Source organism: Ictalurus punctatus, chromosome 5, assembly GCF_001660625.3.
Source record: "Ictalurus punctatus breed USDA103 chromosome 5, Coco_2.0, whole genome shotgun sequence".
In the NCBI taxonomy this organism is placed as follows: domain Eukaryota; kingdom Metazoa; phylum Chordata; class Actinopteri; order Siluriformes; family Ictaluridae; genus Ictalurus; species Ictalurus punctatus.
The window spans coordinates 26998156-27023071 of NC_030420.2; the positions used below are offsets into that span (position 1 = coordinate 26998156).

The 24916-nt window shown below is 37.4% G+C and overlaps 1 protein-coding gene across 1 annotated transcript in view; it reads right to left on the reverse strand.

Annotated features, from left to right (window-relative positions):
• Positions 1 to 200: 200 nt before the first annotated feature.
• Positions 201 to 24916, reverse strand: part of ajap1 (adherens junctions associated protein 1) — a 63457-nt gene continuing 38741 nt past the window's right edge. Inside the window, exons 3-6 of the mRNA XM_017467267.3 lie at positions 7984 to 8071; positions 7507 to 7749; positions 706 to 829; positions 201 to 314 (exon numbers count right to left, since the gene is read on the reverse strand). Coding sequence (XP_017322756.1) covers positions 757 to 829; positions 7507 to 7749; positions 7984 to 8071 — 404 coding nt within the window. The 3' untranslated portion in view covers positions 201 to 314; positions 706 to 756. The remainder of the gene's footprint in view (positions 315 to 705; positions 830 to 7506; positions 7750 to 7983; positions 8072 to 24916) is intronic.

A 24916-nucleotide genomic window follows, 5' to 3' on the forward strand; every position in this document is an offset into this window, starting at 1 on the left:
TTCCTCGGATACTTCTACACATACAGTAATTTATGTATATAATATATTAGCTTTAAGTATATTGTATCATTTCTAAATGACCGGAAGTCTACATGGAAAATAATCTGGAGTGGGAACCATAGAACGACTCTCATCAGTGATCAGCTTAGAAAAATAAACATCTTCGCTCCATGTCCAGGAACTCCATAGTTTGTAAAAAAAACGGTGTGTACGTTCTTATTCTTCTTTCTGCAATGCATGGGCTTTTGTTTCTTTTATTGTTTTGTATTTTTAAGTTTTCTTTATTTGAGAATTCAAGGTGTTCCAATGGGATTCTGTAATTTGGGAAATTGGGAAAAAGTTACAATTAGGACACAAAATTGCAAGCACTTTGCAGCACAGCTATTGTTTCATTAAATTCTATTACGGCTACTAATTACCGTGAACCGAAAAGTTCCACAAATAGCATATAATTACGGGATGTTTTCCAATCTTAAAGCCTACTTCTAAAGCAAGCAATTGCTGAATATAGTCTATTTGTGTTGTCTTCATAATTACAGTTTAAGTAAAACAGTGTATGCCATAACTAGTACTTCTCTAGTTCATCTACATGGTGTTATACAAAAGAGAAACATACTCCTTTTTTGAGCATCATGACTCAGTGGTGAGCCACAGCCTGCATGTTTAGCTGGGTAGAATTGTGAAACAACTGAGAAAGGGACATACCAGGGTCCAAAATTGAGGAAGCTGCAGTTACCCACAGGTACTAAAAGGCCTTCAGCAGGAGATCTCGAACCATTTATCAGACACAAAGGCCACAGGGATTAGCTGTCTTTCAGTTGGTGATGGTCTGGAAACAAACACAGTTATTTCTAAGATAACATTTATCTCTAAATATTTCTCTTAAAAATGGTCTGTCCGAATCCAATAACTACTTACATTGCACTCACTGATATTTAAATACATTATTTTATATGATGAAACACTTTTAAATGCTTATCACATATCCTCCCAGTGTCATTTATCCAGCGGCTAAACACTTCACAAGTTTAAAGCACCCATAAACATGTAATTTATTACCATTAAAATAACTTATGTACATTATATGTGTGGAACAGCAAGGTACAACCCTTCACCTTGAGACATTTGTATATTTTCTACTATATGCAATTATAATTCACCATGTAAACTGTGTCTATCTTTATTGCAGCCATAAGGGCAGTTGTGGCTCAATGGTTAAGGCTCTGGGCTACTGATCAGAAGGTTGGGGGTTTAAGCCCCTACATCACCAAACTGCCATTGTTGGGCCCTTGAGCAAGGCCCTTAAACCTAGCTGCTCCAGGGGCGCCATATCATGGTTGACCCTGCGGTCTGACCCCAACTTCCTAACAAGCTAGGATATGCGAAAAAATAATTCACTGTGCTGTAACGTATAGGTGGTAAACAAAGGGTTCTTCTACTGCTTCTTCTTCTTCTTCTTCTTCTATTCATAGCCTGCAGATAGACAGGTGATTTGGAAGTCCCTTCTGTTTAGGTAGACTTCTTGGATTTGTCACAGGTAGATATTAGTGGAATTTCAATACAGTTGCAATCAATATTATTCAACCCCCATTGCAAATAAGGTTTATTGTCAAAATTTACAGACCGTCAGCTGTTTGCAATGAACAAATCAAACAAAGGTGATTGAAATAGGTCTGCACAACGAATGCTTCAAGTGTTTGCCCCAACTTCAACTGAAAATGCAACTTATATTGATTTCTCCAGTTTCAAAATTATTCAACCCCATTCATGGCAAGCACCTTTAGTACGTAGTAGAGCACCCTTTTGCTGTTATGACCTGCTGCAAATGAGATGCATAGCTTCTGGCAGCGTTCCTGAGGAGTCTTAGCCCATTCCTCATGAACAATGTCCTCCAGTTCAATAATATTGACATAACAAATAACATTGTTCATGAAGAATGGGCTAAGACTCCTCAGGAACGCTGTCCTCCAGTTCAATAATATTCTTGGGTTTGCGTGCTACAAACGCCTTCTTCAAATCTCACCAGAGATTTTCCATGGAATTCAAGTCAGGCAACTGTGATGGCCTTGTATAATTGTCCAGGACCTTTTCTGCAACCAAGCCTGTGTGGAATTTGAGGTATGCTTGGGATCATTGTTCTGTTGGAAGGTCCAACGATGCCCAAGCTTCAGCTTCCTCACAGATGACATGACGTTTTCTCCTAGGATTTCCTGATACTTTAATGAATCCAGCTTGCCTTCCACACGCTGCAGGTTTCCAGTGCCAGAGGATGCAAAGCAACCCCAGAGCATCACCGAGCCACCACCATGCTTGACTGTGGACAGAGTGTTCTTTCATCATTCTTCTTTCTCCAGACATATCGCTGATCCATCGAGCAGAAAAGTTCCAGTTTTATTTAATCGCGCCACAGAACAGAATCCCAAAACTTCTGTGGCTTATTCATATTATTTTAAGCCGACTTTTCTTGTGCTTTTGGGTCAGTAGTGGTGTACATCTTGGAGTTCTGGCATGGAAACCTTCTGCATTTAGTATGCGCCATACTGTGCTCACTGAAACCTTAGTGCCTGCTGCCACCAAGTCTTGCTGCAGGTCTTTTGCCTGCCTTCTCAGAAATCTGGTTGTAGCCGTTGATAGCTTTGTTTTTCTGCCCCTCCAGGTATTTCATATATTTTCTGACCCTAGCCAGTTCAGGTATTTCATGTGTTCCAGCTCAAGCACACCTGTGCAACTAAAGAAGCCCTTGATTAGTTGCATCAGGTGTGCTTAAGACAACAGCTATTTTGCAAATTTGTCCTGTTGTGAGGGTTTCCATTCAGTGGGTTGAATAATTTTGAAGAATTGGAGAAAACATTATAAGTTGCATTTTCAGTTGAATTTGGGGAAACCAGTTGGATCATTTGTTCTGTTGATCTATTTCAATTGCTTTTGTTTGATTTGTCCATTGCAAACAGCTGAAAGTCTATAACTTTTGACAATAAACCTGATTTGCAATAGTGACATTCTCAGCAATTTATTTTTTAACAGTGGAAGTAAACTTTTTTTTGTTTATCACTAATATTAGGTAATATAGTTAGCAGAGATATTAGTTCCTAGTAAACTAGCTTACATTAGTCACAGGTCAATGACTACATGCAATGTTTACATGCACATCAAATTCTGTTTAAGGTCTGTTTGGAATGCAGGCATATTCCAAATACAATGTTTATATGCGTACAGGCATCAGGACATTCCTGTATGCATGGTTATTCTAAGTATGATGATCTACATGTGCACTTTTTCTTTCCCACTGTTATTTCCTGGGAAACTCAAGATGCTGTCATTGCTACCCACGACTCCTCACAGACTGCGCATGCAGGATTTTCTGAATAAGGTGTTTGCATGCAACAAATTTCCAATTAAAACAGGCATGTTCTGAGGGTTGGGATCAGAATTTGGGGAATCAGAATATGGTCTTAAATTGAATCAGGCAATCAGATTGCTGTGTTTACATGACTCAATACTAATTAGAATATTGCCAAATTGATGTGTATGCAAATGTAGTCAGCGAGATTAAAGTGCTGGGCTCATAATTTACATCCGCTTATTCTCTGTCATTTATTCAGCAATATCAAAACCTGTCAAAACACTATATATCATAACAACCACAGTTTTGTTCATCACTTCCATTAGTTAAAGGCGCAATGTTGTTGGTTTTTTTTTCAGTGGTGGCTTGACGGTTAAGGCTCTGGGTTACCGATCGGAAGGTCAGGGGTTCAAGCTCTAGCACTGCCAGGCTCTGGGTTACTGATCGGAAGTTCAAGGGTTCAAGCCTCAACACTGCCAAGCTGCCACTGTTGGGCCCTTGAGCAAGGCTCTTAACCCTCTCTGCTCCAGGGGCGCTGTATCATGGCTGACCTTACACTCTGACCCCAAGCTCCTAACATGCTGGTATATGCAAATAAAAGAATTTCACTGTGCTGTAATGTATATGTGACCAATAAAGAATCATTTATTTTTATTATTTCCTGCTTGTACAAATAATCTAGAAAATATGTAGAACATTATTTAAAAAAAAATGTTGAATTCATTGCCTCACCACAAGTGTATTCTGTGGCTGAGAAAACACATGGGTTATAGTCCAGAGTGCTTGTTTGTGTTTGGATGAGCAAATTTTGACAAATATTGCTTAAATCACTTTTAACTTGCATGGAGCATGGAGGATTGATTAAAATCTGATATATTAAGAAAGTTTCTGTTTTAAATGGGAAAAATGACACAAGTACCTATCTATATAATCAGTTATCCAAGACATTGAGGAATCAAATAATGTGTTTTTGAGTTCAGATTTACTGTACTATCAAAAATATTGTTTACTGGATTGGTAAATATGATACCATGTAGTTAAATCACATCTATTGATGCTAGTTATATAATTGCTTTATAGTTGTTGTAGTATGAGATCAGTTTTCTCACCTTGCAGCCAGCTGTACATAAAACGTAATGGGAGGCAGAGAAAGGACACTCATTTAGAAGGGACAGTTTGGCAGAGGGAGAACTTGACAACCTTACATGTCTAAATATTTTCACAGATTTATGGCCTGGGTTAGTAAATGTGCATCTGAATGCAAAAGGAAAGAAAGCTCTGAACTGGGTTTTGTTTTATTATGTGTAGTGAGTTTTCTTCATACCATTCTTCAACTGTTTTTTTTCCCCCTTGCAATACAGTGCATCCAAAGAAATTACATGTTCACATAACCTTCTTTGAGGGGAATTTGATAGCTCCAAAGACCTTTATGTAATATAGGACTGTCAAAGCCAATGAAATGTTTGCTCATTGTTCAAAATGTTACATCTTTACATGCCTTTAGACTAATTGCTAGGTCAAAATAATATCCTTTAATGCATGTTTGTGTCCCAGGCTATTCAACCAATTGAAGTATAAAGGCAGCTAAGCTTTACAAAACCAGCACAAATAATTAAAACACAAATATACTCTGAAGAAAAAGTGCAAAGAAATATCGGTTGGTCTCCACCATGCACATTTTCAAGCAGGGATTTTTAAAAAATATGAGGAATCAACAGAAAAAATATATAGTGCTTGAGGCAAGATTCTAAAAACTCTAAGTGTTTTGTAGAAATAGGAAATAAAACCAGCCATGCACTACTCAGAGTAAGACAGCCTATGATCTTTCCTCTTATGTGTTTTAGAAGTCCACTTTTTGTAGGCAAGATAAAACAATAATAAAAAGAAAATGAATAAAACATGTACACGCAACAGAAACATGTAACCATGTCAAAGTCTGTCATGATTGATGTCATAATGTGTCATAACAGTAGTCAGTGTTCCTGGGATATGCTCCAAATCCACCGCAACCTTGACCAGGATAAAACAATTACTGATTTTTTTTTAATTACTGAATAAATAAATAAGCCTTTACAAATCTTGTTCAAAGTTATAATTAAGCAGAAAGTAAGTGTTAATGCCAAAATTGTGATGAATTGTGTTCCTAGTAGGGTGCCATTCTTTCATTATGTGACATGTTTTATCATCACTGTTATGACCATTATCATATAATATGTGTAATGATCTGACATACAATATCAAGAGCACACTTAAGAAAAATTAGCATATGACATCAGCAGTCACTTGAATAACAACTATGCAGTGTTGCTGTGTCTCTAGATTTGGTGAATTTTAAGACCCCTGAACAACTTTATGTAAGAAAGACCCTAGCAAAAAAATACAACTTTATTAATGAAGGTTGTACAAGCTGAGAGAGCAGGTTTGGTCAACTCACCATCACTGTGTAAAGCCTGTCTTAATTTCGCTTGCACAAGCCTATGTTCCACCAATGATCAACTACTGATCACCACTGTTCAAGAACCCGCAACTTTTAACAGGGGTGTGTAGACTAGTTAAATCCACCATAGGTAGTGGACTATTTTGTAAACAACAACAAAAAAATTTCCTCGTTCTATAAGAAATGTTACAATATATTATTTTCTATTCTGACAAAACTGTATTGTATTTTTTATATATTCTATTCTATTCTATATAAAACGTTGGTCATTATTATTTGTGCAGGCATTTTGACTTAATACATCGTCTCCATTTCAAGACAAGTCTAACCAGACCATCTGGCTTTCAGTCTCCAAGTACAAGATGGAAAAATTAGTTTTGATAGAGCAAATCACTTGGTGTATGTAAATATATTTCAGTCATGACAACTCACAGAGTGAAATTGTGAGCTTTAGATGGGGACGGAGCGTAAATAGGCTTGGTCTGGTGGACTAGATCTGCTACTGCTGCTGCTGCTGAGCGAGTATGAATACTTGGTCTTATAGACATGGACAGACATAAAAGTAAAACTGAATGTGTTTGGATTGGAAATGTAAAGAACAAATTTTCAATTGATATCCCAGAAGTACAACAGTTAAAAGTTTTGGGAATATATATATATATATATATATATATATATATATATATATATATATATATAGATAGATAGATAGATAGATAGATAGATAGATAGATAGATAATGGTTGTGTCCATCATAATTGGTCAAAAAAAGAAGAAATCATACAAGTAAATGGAAATCATGTAGTCTAAGACATAAAACCAGAATCAATATTATTAAAACCTTTATGTTGTCTAAAATATTATTCCTATAATCTATCTTACCCCCAACAGATGTGTGGGTGAAAAAAATTTAATAAATTGTGTTGAAATTTTATATGGGACACAGCTACAGAGGTTACAAAAGTGAGCTGCTTTTTAACATGGTTAATTGCTGTAATAAGGCTTCAAGTAAGAGCAGTGTTTAAATGGAGTTGCTTCGTAAAAACAAGTAAATGCCCGATGCCTAACTGTGATGAAGAGGAAACACTCAAACATTTCTTTCTGAAGATTCTTGACTTTAAACCAAACCTTCATCTCCAGTTATGTTGTATTTAAAGGCATTCAAAAGGAATTATGAAGACTAAAGACCAACACATCCTGGTTTAATGACTCTGCAGTGTGGGACTCTATTTGTAAGTAATGGTACCTTGGCTATGTAAGTATTTTTGATTATGGTTGCACCGTTTCCATATTCCAATTAATAAAAAAAATTTTAAAGAAAGAAGAGAATCATCCTGCTGCTGCAAAGGGTATGGAAAGAGGAGCCCCCCCAGCAGATCCAGATGGTGGAGCTGTGATGGAGGGTAGGGTACAAAATTTAGTAGCACACACAGGCCATAGGCGCCGAGTTGGTTGGAATTATAAAGGGTTACGTGGGCAGAGAAGCGTGGCTTATAGGTTGTTGCACGGCATCGAGGGAGCCAATCAGCTCTCAGACAGCGTTTCATGGCTGAACTGGGCATTTAATCTTCAGAAACATAAGCAATTTACCATATGAAAGCTGTCATTCGTTTTGCTTAGTGTGTGTGTGCATTGTGTGCATTGTGTGCATGTACGTGAACGTGTCAGAATTTTTTGAGCATTGTTAAATATGTATTTAGCGCTCTGTTCAGGATGCCTCTCTCACCTGCTTCCATTGTAGGTGGTCTTGTAAATCGGTGTGTGTTGGATCATCTCGTCTGTGTAGACTGGCACAGCGGTGCGCACACACTCGTGAGAGCACTGTAAACTGTCATTGTAGGCGGTGAAGATGTCCACCTTGCTGGGCACACGTGCCGGCGTGAAGTCAGTCAGGTTCTGGCAGCTCTCTTCCTGCTGGTTGATCTTCCTCTGGTGGCTAGTGTGGCGGCCATTCCCCGACTGTGCACAGCTACAAAAACACGCACCAAATTCACAAAGCCAACATAAAATCATACCTTGAACCCCTGTGTCTGTTTTACACTTAACATTTACAGGGGAAACAGACACAAAAATTTCAGTCCCGATACAAGTGAAGGTATGAATGTGATAGAGAGTCAGACTGAATGACAAGGACAGGGAGAGACTGACAGAAACCACGAAAATATCATTAATTACAATTGTGATAGAAAAGAATCTTTCCTACCAGTTTTTAAGGACTAGTGTTGTTATCAAGGCTGCGACGACCATGATGAGGGAAACAGTGATAGTGATGATCTGATGCACTGCCAAACCTGCAAATATAGACAAAAGGCCACAAACAACCACAATTCAGTTAAATTCTTTTCAACTCTGGTCAGTAGCACATCTAGGTGGCATGTAAAGGGTCCATGGGTAGTTGGAGGCCCAATAGAGTAACACTGTATGAAAAGTAATCATTAAAGTGAAAAATTGTAAATTTTATATGGGAATTTTTTTTGTAACAAATGTACAGATGTTAATTAAAGTAAAAATTGGCTCTGTTGTGCTGTGGGAGGATTCTTTTTCTGGCATGGGTCTGGGTTCCTTAGTCACTGTGACATCACTGCATATCACAAAGTTTTGATATGAAGCATTTTGATGAAGTATTTTCTATCTTGGTGGGTGTTGTCTCTTCCAGGATGACTCTACCCCCACCCACAGGGTGAGAGGGCTCACTGAATGTTTCTATCAAGCTTGAAACTTATGAAAATCATATGCCATGGCCTTGACGGATACCAGATATCAACCCAACTGAACATGTACAGTATGTGAGATTCTGGAGCGACATGTTAAACAGCGCTCTACAACACCACCATCAACACTGAGGGAATAGCTTTTGGAAGAATGGTGTTCATCATTCCAGTACAGTTCCAAGGACTTGTACAATCTGTGCCAGGCCATGTTGAACTAATGCACTTTTTTATATTATCCTTTAAATTGTCACCCATCTGTATTCTACTATTACTACTTTTCACACGCTTGATATTCTCAAGCACATTGCCCTGGAGGAAAAGCAAAATGAAAAAAAAAAAAAACATAATGATGTGCTGATATCACTCACTAAAGAATTTTCTTCAGTTAGAGCCAAATGTTCCAAAAATGACAGTGAAGGTTATTACAGCAAACTGTACATACTGAACAGCCAGTTCAGATATTTATACCTAGAGCTCCAATCCCTGCAACTGACAGGAACTGAAGCGTTACCATGCTCTCTGTTAGTAAATTCATGCAATCTTGTTGTAGGATAAAATACATCAACCTACGTCACTCCTGGCTACAGACAAACTATACGACCCTGAGGCTTTTAGGGCTAACCCACAGAAACCTTGGCCCTCCGTGTCCTATTTATGCAAATACTGTATGCCTGGCGAGCACCTGAGAGCAACTTCAACCCCATTGAATGATGAAGCAGAGATGGTCTAATCGAGGCAATATGCCACCAATTTGACATAATCGGCCTACACATTAGCAGAAGTGGGGTGCTGCTGAGCAATACTGGCTGCCATGGTAAGTCACGGTTTCATATAGTTCTGCTTCCGAAGCAATAACACACTCCATGACCTGAAGACACCTGGCACGGACACTTCCCTTGGCAAAATGGTAAATTGAGCACGGAGGCCAGCAGAAGTCCACTGACAGAATATCATCAATAACGCTTCCACGCATTTTACACAGTCATCTCATTTATAGTTTATGTTATATTCATTACCCTGGCAAGGATACAAAATGAGACCATGTTCTGTAGGCTAAATCAATACATTTTTCTTGTGCAAACGTAACCTTTTAAAGGTGTTTGAACATGTCATATTATGAAAGATTGAAGCTTTGAAATGCCATATTCAATTGCCATTCACTGCCAGTGCTCTGGAATGCATAGCAGGCGACAGGTCAATGGGCTCAACTTGTAGTGATGTGACTCAAACTCAGATGAGTGAGATAGAAAGGGCAGCCAGCCTTGAACTCTGTGTTTATGGTATAATTGAGGGTATGGGCACAGCAAGGAAATATAACAATCCTGGGTGCTGAGTGCTTGGCGCTGGCTGAAATACCTCCTATCACTGCCTTCCTACTGTGCTACGAAAGCCCCAATTCAATTTTCTTCTAAAGTAAGAAAGAAACTGAGGTTCTGTAAACTAAGTTAGACACCAGACACTCAGTGCTTCAAAATACACAAGTACCAAGGCCTCAGGTTATGTTTTCTTCTCCAATAAGCAACTTGATCAAATTCATTTTTCAGTCCAGCACATGCCAAACTTTAATATACTGTAATAGCATTATTTAATATACTGTAATAAAAGCTATGGATCAACTGTGGAACAGGGACCAACAATCTTGCTGGAGCATCTGTTATAACAAGAAATGAATATCCACTATCCTGCTGTTTTCACATACTACAACAAATTTCGCTTAAATATGTGTGACCAGCTTTTAGGTAATAGGCTGAATGATACATCTGGTTTATCCATTTGTCAAAATCATCCAGATTGAACTGATGTCTGAGTGTTCATGGGTTTTGGGTTTTATTTTTTGCCATGTACCTTGGAGTTATAGCTGAAAACTCAAGTTTTCAGGTAAAATGGTGGCAGGTTCTCAGTTGAGAATGACGGAACCATATAATTCATTCGTTTATTCATTTTCCGTCACAGTGGCATCTGGTTGATAAGTTCTGTCCAGACTTCTCTATCCCCAGCCACAAATTCCTGCTCCTCCTTGGGGAATCCCCATATGTTCCCAAACCAGCTGTGAGATATAATCTCTCCAGCATGTCCTGGGTCTGCATCAAGGTCTTTGTCCAGTGGGAAAGTGGGATACAGCTATTGGAGGTTGTAAGGTGCACCTGTTTAGGAACCTCAGCTCCATTGCCTGTACTCATGACTATCCACAACTCAGGACCACATGTGAGGATCGGGATGTAGACTGACTGGTAAACACAGAGCTATTATCTAATCAGCAACATTTATTTGATTTGTCTTCACTATAGGGTCAATATTATAGTCTATTTATAATAGATTATATATACAAGCTACTTGATTTAAAAAGGAATTAATGTATTTGAGAAGCAGCTCAACCCACTGAGTCCCATTGAGAGGCAGAGTCATCTACAAATGAAAGCGGAGGTGATTCATGATTCGGAAAAATGTGACTCAGCAACAAGCACACTGAAATGAAATCCTGCTTATGCATCCCCGCTACTCACAAAAATGCCTGCAGTGGCATCATAGAGAATATTTAAGATATAGAAAATACATAAAGATGCATTTTGTTTTATCCATCACATTCATTAGAAATAAAGTACAAATTTTCTTATTTAATGATAAATAAAGTTCTTATTTAACGATCAAAAAGCAACAAGAAAGCTGCTATGCTTTTGGGATTTGCTCACCATGGTTTGCCACCTTAGACTTTTTAACACACTTTTTAGTACACTGAACTTGATATGGTACACCAATCAGTGGCCTGTGCTTTTTAATGAGCTGTTGTTGTTTTTTTAACCATTGCTGCTGTTGTTGTTGTTGTTGTTGTTGTTGTTGTTGTTGAGGTACTGTCTCGTTAGTGCCACATCCTAAGTTCTGTGCAAGGCTTCATCACTGTTGCTAATTAGCCTTGAGAATGTGGCATCACCACTAAATCGATTTATGTGCGTCAGTGTTTTTGAATGTAGGGCTGAATTGATAACCATATGTGGGCTGGGAGATTAAGGCAAGCAAGCAGGATGTCACACCAAGCCAGACTGACTCAAGCGCACAGGATGTTGAACATGTGAGAGTGAATGTTTTTATTTCTGCAAAGATTAAGCAGGATTATTGCAGCAGTCTTACTAAACACAGTGCCTCAGCACAGCTGTCAACATGATGGTGACTCAAGTGGTCCATTAGTAAACACAAAACGAGTATTAGTGGTAGGGTAATGTCTAATCAGTAACAAAAAACATCATACTTCATGATTTTACTAACAGTGGGCCTTTGTGCGGCGTATGTTTTAGGTAAGGAATAAAACCAGACAGGTGTGCAGTTATAAAAAATAAAAAAATAAAAATCAACAGCAGAGTGGCCTGGTGCATTATTAGACACATAAGCCCAAAGTGTCTAATAATTCTTTGTAAATTCTAGTATAGTGACAAAGAAATTTCCACCAGATTACTTAAAATCTTTCCTAACATCAGTAATATCAAGTGTGAATGAGTGTGATTTAATAGCATCCTTTTTAGACATTTAGAAATGAAATGATTTCATGTAAAGCTATGTACATACATGCTGAGTATTAATGTAGTTTAATTCAGCTTTATATCTCCCCCTAATAATAAACCACCATGCCAAATATACTAAGTTTCTGCACTGAGCCTGTACTCTGAATACTAAGGTGATAAACAGTTGATTTCTACAGTGGCACAATACTATTGGCCCAATTCTGAAACACTCACAACACTATAACCAGCCCTGACATTTCATTTACTTTATATAACAGCAGCCCACTTGTGCCAAGGCAGCTCAGTTTGAATAAGCAGCTCTACAGAAGTTTGATTGCACCTAAGAAGTAATGTTCTACAGTTTGACCGAGTAGGTAGCCCTTAATAATGGTGTTGTTGTTGTTTTGTTTTTTCTCCTTTCTCCACTGCACTGTATTACCTGCTGTCAGGGGGGTTCAAACACTCATTTAGCCCATATCGATTTGCTGAGCTGTCCTGATTGGTTAGCTGACACTGGCCCATGTGCTTCTGCATATGCATGAGGACAAGTTCACTTCCTTTGCCTCTATTCAGTTCTGCGGTCACAGCAGGTTAATGTCATCTCCTTCTCGCTTGCTAGAAAACATCCTGCACACCTATGTGGCTTTGAGGGTGGTATAAACCTCCATCACAGGGTTTTAACCCATTAAAAATAAAACAATATTAGAAATGCTTGTGCCAATGTGGTGTTCTTAATGTAATTTGTAAAAAAAAAATAATAATAATAATAATAATAATAATAATAATAAATAAAAGATACCTGCTGTCCCCTGTATGTAACCTGCAAGGCCGATTCTTTTGTTTTTGCTGTGCACTGAAGACAGTTGGGTTTGAGAGCAAAATATGAATATGAGACGATAGATTTAAGCTCAATTCAATTTCAATTGCAAATCAAGTACACCTAGATGTGTTATACAACTTAGAACATAGCACCTTTCATTTGAAACCACTCATTTTTCAAGTAATCAAAAATATTTGAATATATTCAAAGTTTGTTGTTGCCCTTGATAGATTGATTGTTTCAGCAATTAATAACTCTGAATATCTACTCTTGGTTTGAGACCTAGGTTTTGCCTGTGAAAACTGCATTTGTTGTTTATAAGGATAAACCAACATGAAGACCAGAGAGCTGTCCATGGGAGAAAAGTAAGGCATTCTGAAGCTGAGAAAAGAAGTAAAATCAATCACTGCACTTTGCACAGGCATTGGGCATAGCCCATACATCACTTTGGAATGACCAGAATAAATAAAAAAATACTAGTAGACTAACAACCAGACATGGAACAGTTCGGTCAAGGAAAACGGCAGTTGATAACAAACATTGTGAAAGCTGTGATGACAAACATCAGTGACATCACCAACAACCTCCACAGTGCAGGGGTGAAGGTATCACAATCCACCATTCGAAGACGACTTTGAGAGCAGAAATTTTGCTACCATATCACAAGATTCATCAGAAGGACAGATTGACATTTTGCAAAAAAAATAAATAAAATAAAATGCACAGTTGAGCCACAAACATTCTGGAACCAAGTTTAACCTCTACTAAAGTAACAGCTCCAAAACATACTAGCATTGGTCAAGCATGGTGGAGGTAGTTTCATGGCTTGGGCTTGGATGGTTGCTTTTGGAATGGGATCATTAATCTTTTTTGATGATGTAACTCATGGTGGTAGCAGCAGAATGAGTTCAGAAATCTACAGGAACATTCTGTCTGCCAATTTACAGAGAAATGCTTCCAATCTAATTGGGAGGAACCTCATCAAGTAGCAAGACAATGACCAAAAATACACTGCCAGCACAATAGAGAATTTCAGCATGGGGAAAAGTGGAAAGTTATAGACTCGCTTAGTCAATCACCAAACTGTAACCCAACTGAGCATGCATTTCACCTCATGAAAAGGAGACTGAAGGGAGAACACATAAAAAAAATAATTGGGTGGTCTGTCACAAAAGGTGCCATGTTCTAAGTTGTTTAACACATCTAGATGCAAATATCAGGAAATGAAAGCTGAAATTCTGATTTATTGTCTCATATTCATCTTGATCTGAAACCCAAATGTTTTCAGTGTATAGCAAAAACTAAATAATTGGCCTTGCCATTCAAAATACTTTTGGATTCTACTTTACAAGATTTTTCATAAACATTTATATTGCATTTATATAACTCTCATACATTTTCTTCACCATCATGAGTAACATAATAAAGAACAGTCAAACAGTGTATGCCAAGATATTAATAATGGAACAATAACAATTATAACAGTTCAACAGTTTGCATCATATAATTATGTTCTAATAACTAGCATGCTCACCTTTTGTCTTCATAACTGCCTCCAACCTATGTCATATCCTTTAAGGAGACTTCCTGCCAAATTTGTTCTAACCCTGCCAGATTTATTGGCCAATCATCACCGGTTCATCTTGACATATCTGTTATAACTCAGCCAGATGTCATCCACTGCCTCCTTCATATCAGGTCTGGAGACTTTCATGGCAAAATATTCTTTCTTTTGGTTTGTCTTTTGATTGTTGCCTTATGTTTTGCAATGCACGTTTTTAGCAGGATTTTTAACTATTTGAACATTTATTTCTTTAAAATAAATTATTAAATAAAGTTACAATTTCCTTATTTTTTACCAAAAAACCAGAGAGGGTGCAAAAAGTTGCACTCAATCATATGCTCATTTCACCTGAACTCATACCTGTCATCATTGCATATGTCATGTAATAGTTGAAAAGGAAAAAAAACTACGTTTCCCATCAGCCACTGCACCATCTCACATGTCTCATTCACCTGTTTTGCGGTTAGCTCATTAGCACTGGTGCGTATATTTAGTCATGTTCAGCACTGCACTGTTGTCTTGCGTTGTTTGTTTTGTCCCCATTTATCACATTATGCTCGTCTATGATCCATGTAAGGCTTGTTTGTTACTTTATTAAACATTTCACTTATATTCTGCAATTGCGTCTGCCTCTAAATCCAAATAGAGACAAATATAGTTTTATAATTACTGCTAACTATGCATATAATATTACTAAATTAATAAAATTTTGGGCATATTTTTAAAAATATTTTACAAATATATTTTTTAAAGATATATTTCAAAAATTATATTTAATTGTGTTGCTATTAAGACAGTTTGCATCAATCCTCTCCCCTTTTCTCCTTCAAGTCTCTTCCTTCCTCTTTCATGCTCTGATGGATGCAGAAAGCCAGGGGTAAGGGAGTCTTGTTTACGATGGAATGCCAGAGTTTTTATGAGACTTGTGTTTTGCACTCGACCTTGAACAACGCTCAAAATCTAACAGGCTGATTCACCTCTTGTTCCACATATCGATTTCTATCAGGGGACTCATTCCCCAGCCGTCATAAGTAACCCATCACATTCATGAGACAAAGCCATATAATACCGAGAGGGACTGGTGCTAAAGGTACGTCTATTACTCCCTGGTTTACAGAATCAAAGAGAAGGGCAATGTGTCATTTCATTCAGTCTGAGCCTGAGGAGAGGTAAATACTGCATGCTGAAACCAATTTTCAGAGAAAAATATCCCTGGTCAAACTTTTAACAGTTTTGTTTAACTTGTTATTTATTGAAATATCTATTTAAACTGTGTATCTACCCCCCACCCCTGGATTCTATGAAGAAAAAGAAAAAGTTATCTTATTAAACTGCCAGTGGCATTGTTGCCAACTTAGCAACTTCATTATATTAACATCATTTCAAAAGCCAAGCAACAAAGCTAGTGTTTTTTCATTGATAACGAAATCATTCATCACTGATTACCATTGTTCTTAACAACCAATCACTGGTGACCAATGTTCCCAAAAGCCAATCATTGATAACCACTGTTTGTCCAACTCTCATATTTCCTTGTTCTTCATTTTAAACTCTCTTCTCAGTTATATTTAAAAGTTATTCTACCCATTATTATTTCCTTCCTGTACATACATTTTGCTTACTGACAGGTATGTGATTTACAGTTAAAACAAATATTAGGAATGTGCAGTTGTAAAAATCTCAATATACAGCACAAGGATTAAACATGCTGGCTTCAATAGAAACTAGTAATACTGGTCTCTGATAATGGCAAACTGTTTTATATTTATATTTAGCATTCATGGTGGCTTTGTCTAAGGAATATAAAGAGAATGTGATTTTTTTTTAAATAAGAAAATAATGCATGTCTATATTTGCTGTGTACAATCCACGTATGTCCATTTTAAATATGAAAATGTACACCAATGACCTTTCAAGATCATTTTAAGCTGAAATATGTCTAAATTTCAGACTTTTTTTCAGTGTGGGACTTTGTTCCTGAAAAACTGCCTTTTTTTGGAAGATGCATGCGTTTCATGAAACAATGACGATATTCTGCATTCCCAAATGAGAAAGAAGGCTCTGCAGCTCCACACAATTTGCTCTTCTGTGCCCTGCCACGTCACTCAGTCACCTTGCATTTGATGCAGTGATAGTATTCGTTTCCCAGGCAGTTTTGCCAATAAACAGGACAAAGGCACTTGTACCTGTGGGACAGAGATACAACTCGAGTATCATTACTCCAAAATTGCAGGTGTGTGCTGCTGTCAGCTCTATAGCTAAAACCAGATGTGATGGTGACAGGCCACACCATTCCCATCCTATAGTATACATACCCTCAGGGCATGGCACAGATGAACAGGGATTTTAGAGGGTCATTCAGAAAGACGTTACAGGTGCAAGGCTAAAAAACACTGCATAGTGTTGTCTATCTATAGTAACAGGCAGGCACAGAAATGTCAAAAGGACAGTGTAGTGGAAATAGGACACTTAAAAAAGTAACACGTTTATGGGACAAATAGGCTGCAGATATAGAGCTTACTGACAGATCTTTTATACAGCTTACCCATTTTTTTGACAAAACTATGCATTGCACATGGAAAATTGACATAGTATGTCTTGTGATTGTGAGCAATCAAGCTAATGAGCATGGAGACTATCTAAGTCAGATAGATACCAAGACCTTATGGACCTTATATCCCTATGGATATGGGTTTCATATAGGTTAGATAGTAGATCTATCACACTGTCGTGGTGTCCCCATTTGTGTCCTGCTGTATCTTTGTAGTTTCATGAAAACCTATTGTGCAATTGGTTAGTTTAAATCTGAGCCTTTTTCCAAGTTCTGCTTTTATTGCACTTCCTCTTTCCTTTACCTAGACATGGATTATGGATTATCCTTGTTTGAGGTTATCTGCCTGTATTTTGACCCACTCTATGAACTCTAACTATGATTCTTGGACACCATGCGCAGTGCGGCAGGTAATGACATCATTGACATATGTTTTGACATATGGATATGGCTTCCATATGAATCCATCCATCAGGAGCAGAAAAAAGAAAGAAAAGGTGCCAAGAACGTGAAGCAAAAGAGCAAGACGAACTTAAAGGTATGTATTTTTTGTAATATTTTAAATTCTTATTTAGTCTTGACAAACCATGCAATGAATTAATTAAAAATAATACTCTAGTCAGTCCATATCAACAGATTCAATCGTAGTCCATTGTGTTTCGTTAGAAATGTCCCATGATGAAATGTAATTTTCAGTTTGTGTCAGTAGACACCAATAATCAAAACATTCTTATACATGTTTTAATGTAAAACATAATCCTGTTCAGCAAGACAAGCTGCCATATGACTCCTGTCAGTGCTTTAAAAACAATGCCCATTATTCTAAAGTTTGCATATGTAGAGAGTTATTGATGTATTAAAATCAACTCACTATGTTGTTTGTTGACAGTAAAACTGCTCTGGCAGATTAAGGGGTGGGGTTATTTGGGGGTTTTTATGAAGGCACTGATAGGGGCCCCATGACAAAGTTTTGCTTAGGGCCCCCAGAAGTCTAGGGCTGGCACTGAGTCAAACTGTTATTAAAGGTCAAAGTAAAGGCATTTGCACACTTGGTCCAAATACTTCTACCAGTTCTGGTTTCGTTTAGAGGGACTTATAATTCCAGGTTTACTTTCACATAGAATAATACCTTGTGAAGTCTGTACATGCTAGCTTACAAAATGGTGGGCACCATGTCCATCCATATCTTATGAATTTGATTTGGTACCAACACTCAAGTGGTGAAAAACAATGCTTTTTGGATGCATGGTATACCATTGTGTATGAATACCTGCAAATGAAGAACCGTTTTTGTACAAGAAGATTTTAGCCATGCAGGCCAGCACACAACATGCAATTTCCCCAGTGTTCTCAGTGCAAGTACTCACATCGCAAAGATGAATGAATTACAGTGCTCTTGTCCTATGAAAGTCTGGTCCTATGAAAGCCTGGATTTATATATCAATAAAGAAGTCACCTCTGCTGACAATAACAACTCTTTACCTGTCATCATGAAACTTGAAACAGGAAGTGGCGTGAAAGTCACATTACTTGGAATGTAGTTGTGGGAGCGAATAGCTTCCATAACTGATGTGGATCACACCACGGTTCAGTGGATGCAAGCTCAAGACCACCATTATTAAGGAGAAAATTGACGACTCCTGGGCTCAAAAGCAGCTTTCACACTCCACATACCAAACTCTCGACCCCTTGTCCACAAAAAAGACTGAAAATGACCTCTGTAGTAATGATGGTTTGCAGTTTTGTTGAGCGGTTTGGTAATGTAGACCAGGCATAATAGACTGATTAAGCAGTAATTAATAAAGCACAGCCTTAAAAAATGCACACAAGGCATTTGATCTTAGAGCTATAATACTATGTAACAAAGGGTTAGAATGAGAGGAGCATAAATGACATTGGACCAAACAAACTTCAAACACTGACTCTTAGAAAAATGCTTACTGAGGTCTATTTGTGAGCCCTCTGAAGAGAAAATTCTCTGTTCCAAAAATCTTTGGCATGTTATGTTTCCTAAACATGTGCATTGTCTAGATAGGGTTATTTCTTTTAGGTTTTGATGATTTACGAAAATCTGGCTAAAGATGCATGTTGAACCCTACAACAGAAGGTGTAAAACCTTAATCATTCAAAGTACCATTTAAAATAAACCTTAAGAGAGTAGATACAGCACTATGCAGTAGCCTTAGCAACTGATCAAGGCAGTGAGTGTGTGTTTGTTAAAAAAAAAAAAAAAAAAAAAAAAAAAACTGTATGTGCAATTCATTTATTTTTAATTTGTAAAATGGGAAGATAAATGCCATTTTTTTTCTCTTTCGAATGTCTCCTTGAAGTACCGCTGCTATTAGTAGCCTGGGTGAAGTAGCCTACTGATTTTTAATCTTAACAAATACAATGTTAAATTGCACCACAAGCACATATTATTCCATTTAGACTCAGCCAAACCTGGTGTGCTAGTGGTAGAATCAAGCAAATATACTGCATATGCATACTGGGTGGTAATTATGAATACCTAGGTGCCTCAAGCAGGGTTTGGCACCAAAGTCAATGCTTAATCCCTGAGATGAAGTCTAGAACAAATTGTCCTTTTTGGGAACACTGCATGGAAGAAACATTTTTTGTAGAAAGACAAAGTAAAAAAAAAAGATCACAGACCTCTAAAGGCTATAAAGCATACCACAGTAACTAAAGGCAGAAAATCTTGAGTCATTTCAGGTGGCAGTATGTCAGAAGAAGAGATGGTAAAAAGCACACTGATGCCTGTCTGCACATTTTGTGAAGGTTGCTCTGTCATGGAGTGACTTCTTGAAATCTTGAAAAAGGCAACCTTAAGAAATCCAGGCTGCAGAAGGTTCAGATCCTTTAAATCATGTGGTTGTGAGAAATCCGGCTTCGAAATTTTCAAAATTTGTCAAAATTCAATAACTTCTATTCAAAAATAATTTACTTTAAGAATAATTTTCTCAACTCACCTAAAACATAAGCGCACAAATGTAGTCTTCACAATAGTAGTGTTAGTCTGTACTGCTCCAGCTCCCCTCTGGCTGGAAACTGTTCTCACCTGCAGATAGTCAGCTTCACCTTTGTCTTGTTGTTATGCATAATATAACAGTCAGTGTTTAAATATGTTGTTGCTTGTTGTGCCCTTGCAAAGTCTTTCATTAGTTAACTCCATTTTTGGAGTTTTGAGTTCCTGGTTTTCATACTTCTGTTCTGTACATTTCCTTGCATTTATTCATAGTACAGTATTTTCTGGCTCTGATCTCTGCTTGCTTATTTGAAAAGTATGGATATAATTAAGGACAATTATATGGATTTTATGGATCAAGTGAAAAAAAAAAAAAGCCTAGATTTAAAAAAGAAGAAAAAAAAGCAAAAAAATAATCCACCATGAAGCTTACTAAGTATTGGAAATAATACGGTGTTAGATTCAACCAAACCTGAATTCATGATACCTGAAATATAATGCATGTGTAATTTGTTGTTATATAAAGTCTCCACTTATTCCAGGTCTTACAAGTTCAGGATTTAAAAACCAAGCAGTAGAAAATTCCGAACCTTATATTCATGTGAAAATTCAACAAAAAAAAAAAAATCAGGTTCCAATCCTGATGAGTCTGATGTAACTCCATAAATGTTAGCAGTTTAGGATAAAAAGTACTGAAATGAAAGAAAATCCTGTACAATAAGCTGCTATGCATCAGCCAGATTTGATTGGCTTTTTTAATACCTTACTCTGATCCAAATGCCTGTGACAGGCATTGCAGATTCTCTCTCCAGTAATCTCCAAACTCAATTTACTTTTAATACGAATGATGAAATTTTATAGTGCAAGAAAATATGACTCACTGTGGGAGAATAAAGTGACAGAATAATTTCTGATGAGATCTGGGGGTCTATAAAGATTTCTCTCTTACCCTCTTTCTCAATCTCTCTGTCACTATAATAAAATTATTAGCTTCAGGAAATTCTTATAGACACCCCATGTGCACTTCAAGGGCATAAGGGTCGAACTGAACTGTGCTTAAATGACTTGCCAAAAGCAAGCGCACGTGTAATGTGTAATTCTAATATGGTGCTTTTAGGATCCAATTTCACTATCAGTTATATTTTTTAGCTACCTTTCTAATCAGATCAATCAGCCAGTAAAAAAAAAAGGTTGAGTAGAAGAATCCCTCATCTCTCCATTTGTCATTTCTTTAAGAAATGTTCTTAACAGGCCACAATCATTGAAACTTATGAGAGATTTAAACAAACAATTCAGCTAAGCCTCTGCAGAGAAATAAATTCTAAATTTAAAAGCAGTTTTAAAAGCCACACGGATAGAAAACTACATCTTAAAGCAAATTACTGCTCTGGTTTTCTCACTGCATGAGGCTGAGCCTCCAGCACTTTATTCCTTATAACAGAGAGAAAGCTCACATTTTCCATCTTTATTTGGAATTGGATAGCACCGTTATCTATCAGAGTGTGGAGGGTAACTTTTGAAAAGCTCCTTCTCCCATTTGTCTGAAAGAATAGACAAGATAGAAATCTTGCCAACCAACAGACCTCCAAAAGAAAGATAGCCAGCCCTGCCTTTTTTAATGCAGGAGAACTGCAGGGAACGGGTATTGCCTTCAATACATCTACGAATAACCTTCACTCATTGTTTTGCTTGAAATTTGGGGTATTTGTGGTATTTCTTGTATGTTTCTAATGATTTCACAGTAAGAAAAAAATGTGCTCTTTCTTGACCTTACCAGTCATGCACTGAGCACACACATACATACACACGTTTGCCTTACTATGCTTGTAAGGACCTTCCACTGACAGAATTATAATACAACTTCTTTTATTCTATGCCTGCATCCCAAACCAAATCCTAACCTCAGTAACCAAAAGGAAACCTTTTTATACATTTGTTTTTTTTAATAAATGTTGCATTTTTCTTCATGTGCACCAGCTACAGTAAATGACCCCACAAGGTCAAAACTGTCTGATATTTCTGTCCTTGCAACATTGTATAAAAAGCATGCCCCCCAACCACACTCTGTCTGTCTGTCTGTCTGTCTGTCTGTGTGTGTGTCTCTCTCTCGTTCTCTCTGGGCCACACCAGGTGTTTCTCTGTCTGCCCTTGTAGATAGTGAGACTGTGAGCACTGAATCAGTACTTGGTCAGAATCTGTATATGCTTTATACCTCTGACAGTGAAACGGTGCTCTTGCCAATCCATACTCTCTGTTCTAAAGCTGATATCAGTCAAATGTACCAGTCTAATCCCGAATTCTCACATGACGCATTGCAGCTATGACGCAGGAGTGGTTCGTCACAACTGTCCTTTAAATCCAGACACATGTTCCAGCACAGCAGACAATAAAAATGTTGATATATAGTTATTCATGCATATCATTGCTACACAAATTGTATTGGTTGCACAGTTCTGGCATCTTTGCAGATAATAATTAGAAATAACATTAACAGTATGTAGAAAGTGTGATTGTGTGATTTCAACGGTTATGTGGATTTTTTACACTTCACATATGCAAAAACAGAGATGAAACATAAACTAAAGACAGCCTGATACATGGGCTTGAGTTTGACACAGCTGATGTGGTTGAAACATTTGTTAAAAAATAAGTGTAACTTCTGCATATGACACAATTTTTCTTAAATGCTTCAGACGTGTGTCCAGTATAAATTGGCCTTGACAGTCCCAAGGTTGCAGATGTTCCAGGTGGGTTGTAAAGATGGTCTTTTAGCCTGCACTTTAAGAAAATCCATCATAATTTTATCATAAAATGTCAGCTTTCTGATATGTGTTCATTTTTTCATTTGCCCACCGTAATCAATCATCAGCTCAACCTCAGAAACAAATGAAGTAAGAGAAAGGTTTTACTATTATAAATAGACTGAGTACACTTTTTGTTTTACTATTCTTATTCAACAATTAATTTAGTACCTACAAATATAGCAAAGTAAATGAACATTACTGCCCACCTCTGATATCAAGATGGAGCACTGCTTAGCCAATTATGTTAATTAAATTAAGTCAAGTGTGGAGATGTAAAAATGTCATGCAAGAATGGGGCCTAAAGTAAGTGCAAGGAACAGCAGCACCAGGTCATCTGAAAAGGGCACAACTCTGATGCCTCGTTCCTGTAGGGGGAATCTGGAGATTTTTCCAAAAGGATCTCACTCTCACTAACTCATTAATATAAATGTTGAGTGTTTGACAGAGGCTTCATCACTTTCCTGACTGAAGAATTCAGACACTTGTCACTCATTCTTAACATATTTGTTGCTTATATACATTGAATTAAAAAAGTATTTTTCTCACAGCCACTGTCTACCCATCCTTATTCACCCCTCACTGTTCCATTCTCTCATTGCTCCTCTTCTCTTTTTGTTGTACCTCCCACATTCTCAACCTGGCCATAGGAAGCCTCTTATTGCACCTGCTGATGCTTTGCAATTGCCAATTAAAGCTGATGTCAATGTGTCAGTCTCAGCTGATTTCCACTGAGCCATGGCAATCCAAAGCACTTAATGGTGGCAAAAGGAGAAAAAAAGTGAGAAAGCGAGTCAGAGAGAAACACAAAAAGGAGAGCTGAGAAGGAGTGGAGGGATCAGAGTCAATTATTGTGAATGCCTTGGTCTTCAGTGTGAAAGGCTTTACTGCATAATTTAATTAATGTACAGAGACGGTTCTCTATAAGGCAGAAGGGGGTGGTCAGATATGTGCTCAAGTGACTGTGATTGTATTACTTAACACATAATAAAGTTAGCCAGGACACAACTACTTGATTTCTCCACTGCCTTGAAAGCTTATCTAGCAAATATTAAGCATCTTCTTAGACCGACATCTTTTTAAGAGGCTGCATTTATGATATGATGAATTGAATATGTCATGATAATAATAGTCCCAAAAGGGAAGTCTGAAATTGAGAGGTTTATGCAGCCTTCCAATAGTACTAGACATAATCTATTGCCTTTAATTGGCATTTTGAATTAACAAATAGAACAATTACATTTCAGTTCAGGTCTGCTGGATATTTTTTTGTGGTACTCACTGATGGCTGGCTATTAGAAGAAGATTTGCACATTATAGGATAATATTAAATGGATCATTTAAAGTCTATAATAATTATTATAATGCTCATCCTGGCCTAGATGTGGTTGGATAACCCCCTGTAGAGTCATCAAGATGTCAAAGCATAATTCCACTGTATTTTATAAAGTACCCTTCTGAATCCTATCCAAGTCTTTAATATTATCATTAATTCTTAAGCACACTTCGTTTCAGATATATGCATAATTTAACTTCTTACAAAATATGTAATTAGCCTATAGTCCGGGGAAAGGAATGGGTGGTGTGATAAAGAGCTCAGTGAGGAGAACAGCAGGTATGTGTGAGGCTTGAATCATCACAGCCACACTGTCTGACACTTCCATCTGGCAGCATCCACTCTACGAGCTCCCAGTGCTAAAGACAGAAGCACACCCGCACACACACACAGACACACACACACACACACACAGAGGCACACACACATTGTACCTGGCTAACTATATACAGAGTTGAGCAGAATACTCTGAAAAAGTATTGATAGCATTGATTGTATTTAGTTTGTTCCAAGAAAACCGTTCAGCGGTGGCTGGTCAATAGGGGGCACTGGGGCGCCACCCCTTCAAGTTATCCAGAGAAGAAGTCTACTTAAACATGTTAAACATAAGTTAAATATATATTGCAAAATAATTCTGAAATAAAATTATTTAGTCGTACTATTTGCCTGGTAGTCATGCTAGCATTTATTTAAAAAAATAAAAATAAAAACTGTATTTTGATCAAATCTGTGTACAGGGCTCCAGCCAAATGAGTGTGTATGTAGGTCCTTAAACTTTTGAAAAGCAAGTGACTTGAAGCTGCTCTCTAATTGGCTTGCCTCAGATTGTCCTCTGGGGTGTGCCCCAGACATTCCCTCTTGTGTTGTTAGCAAATCAAAATTGTTTTTATATTT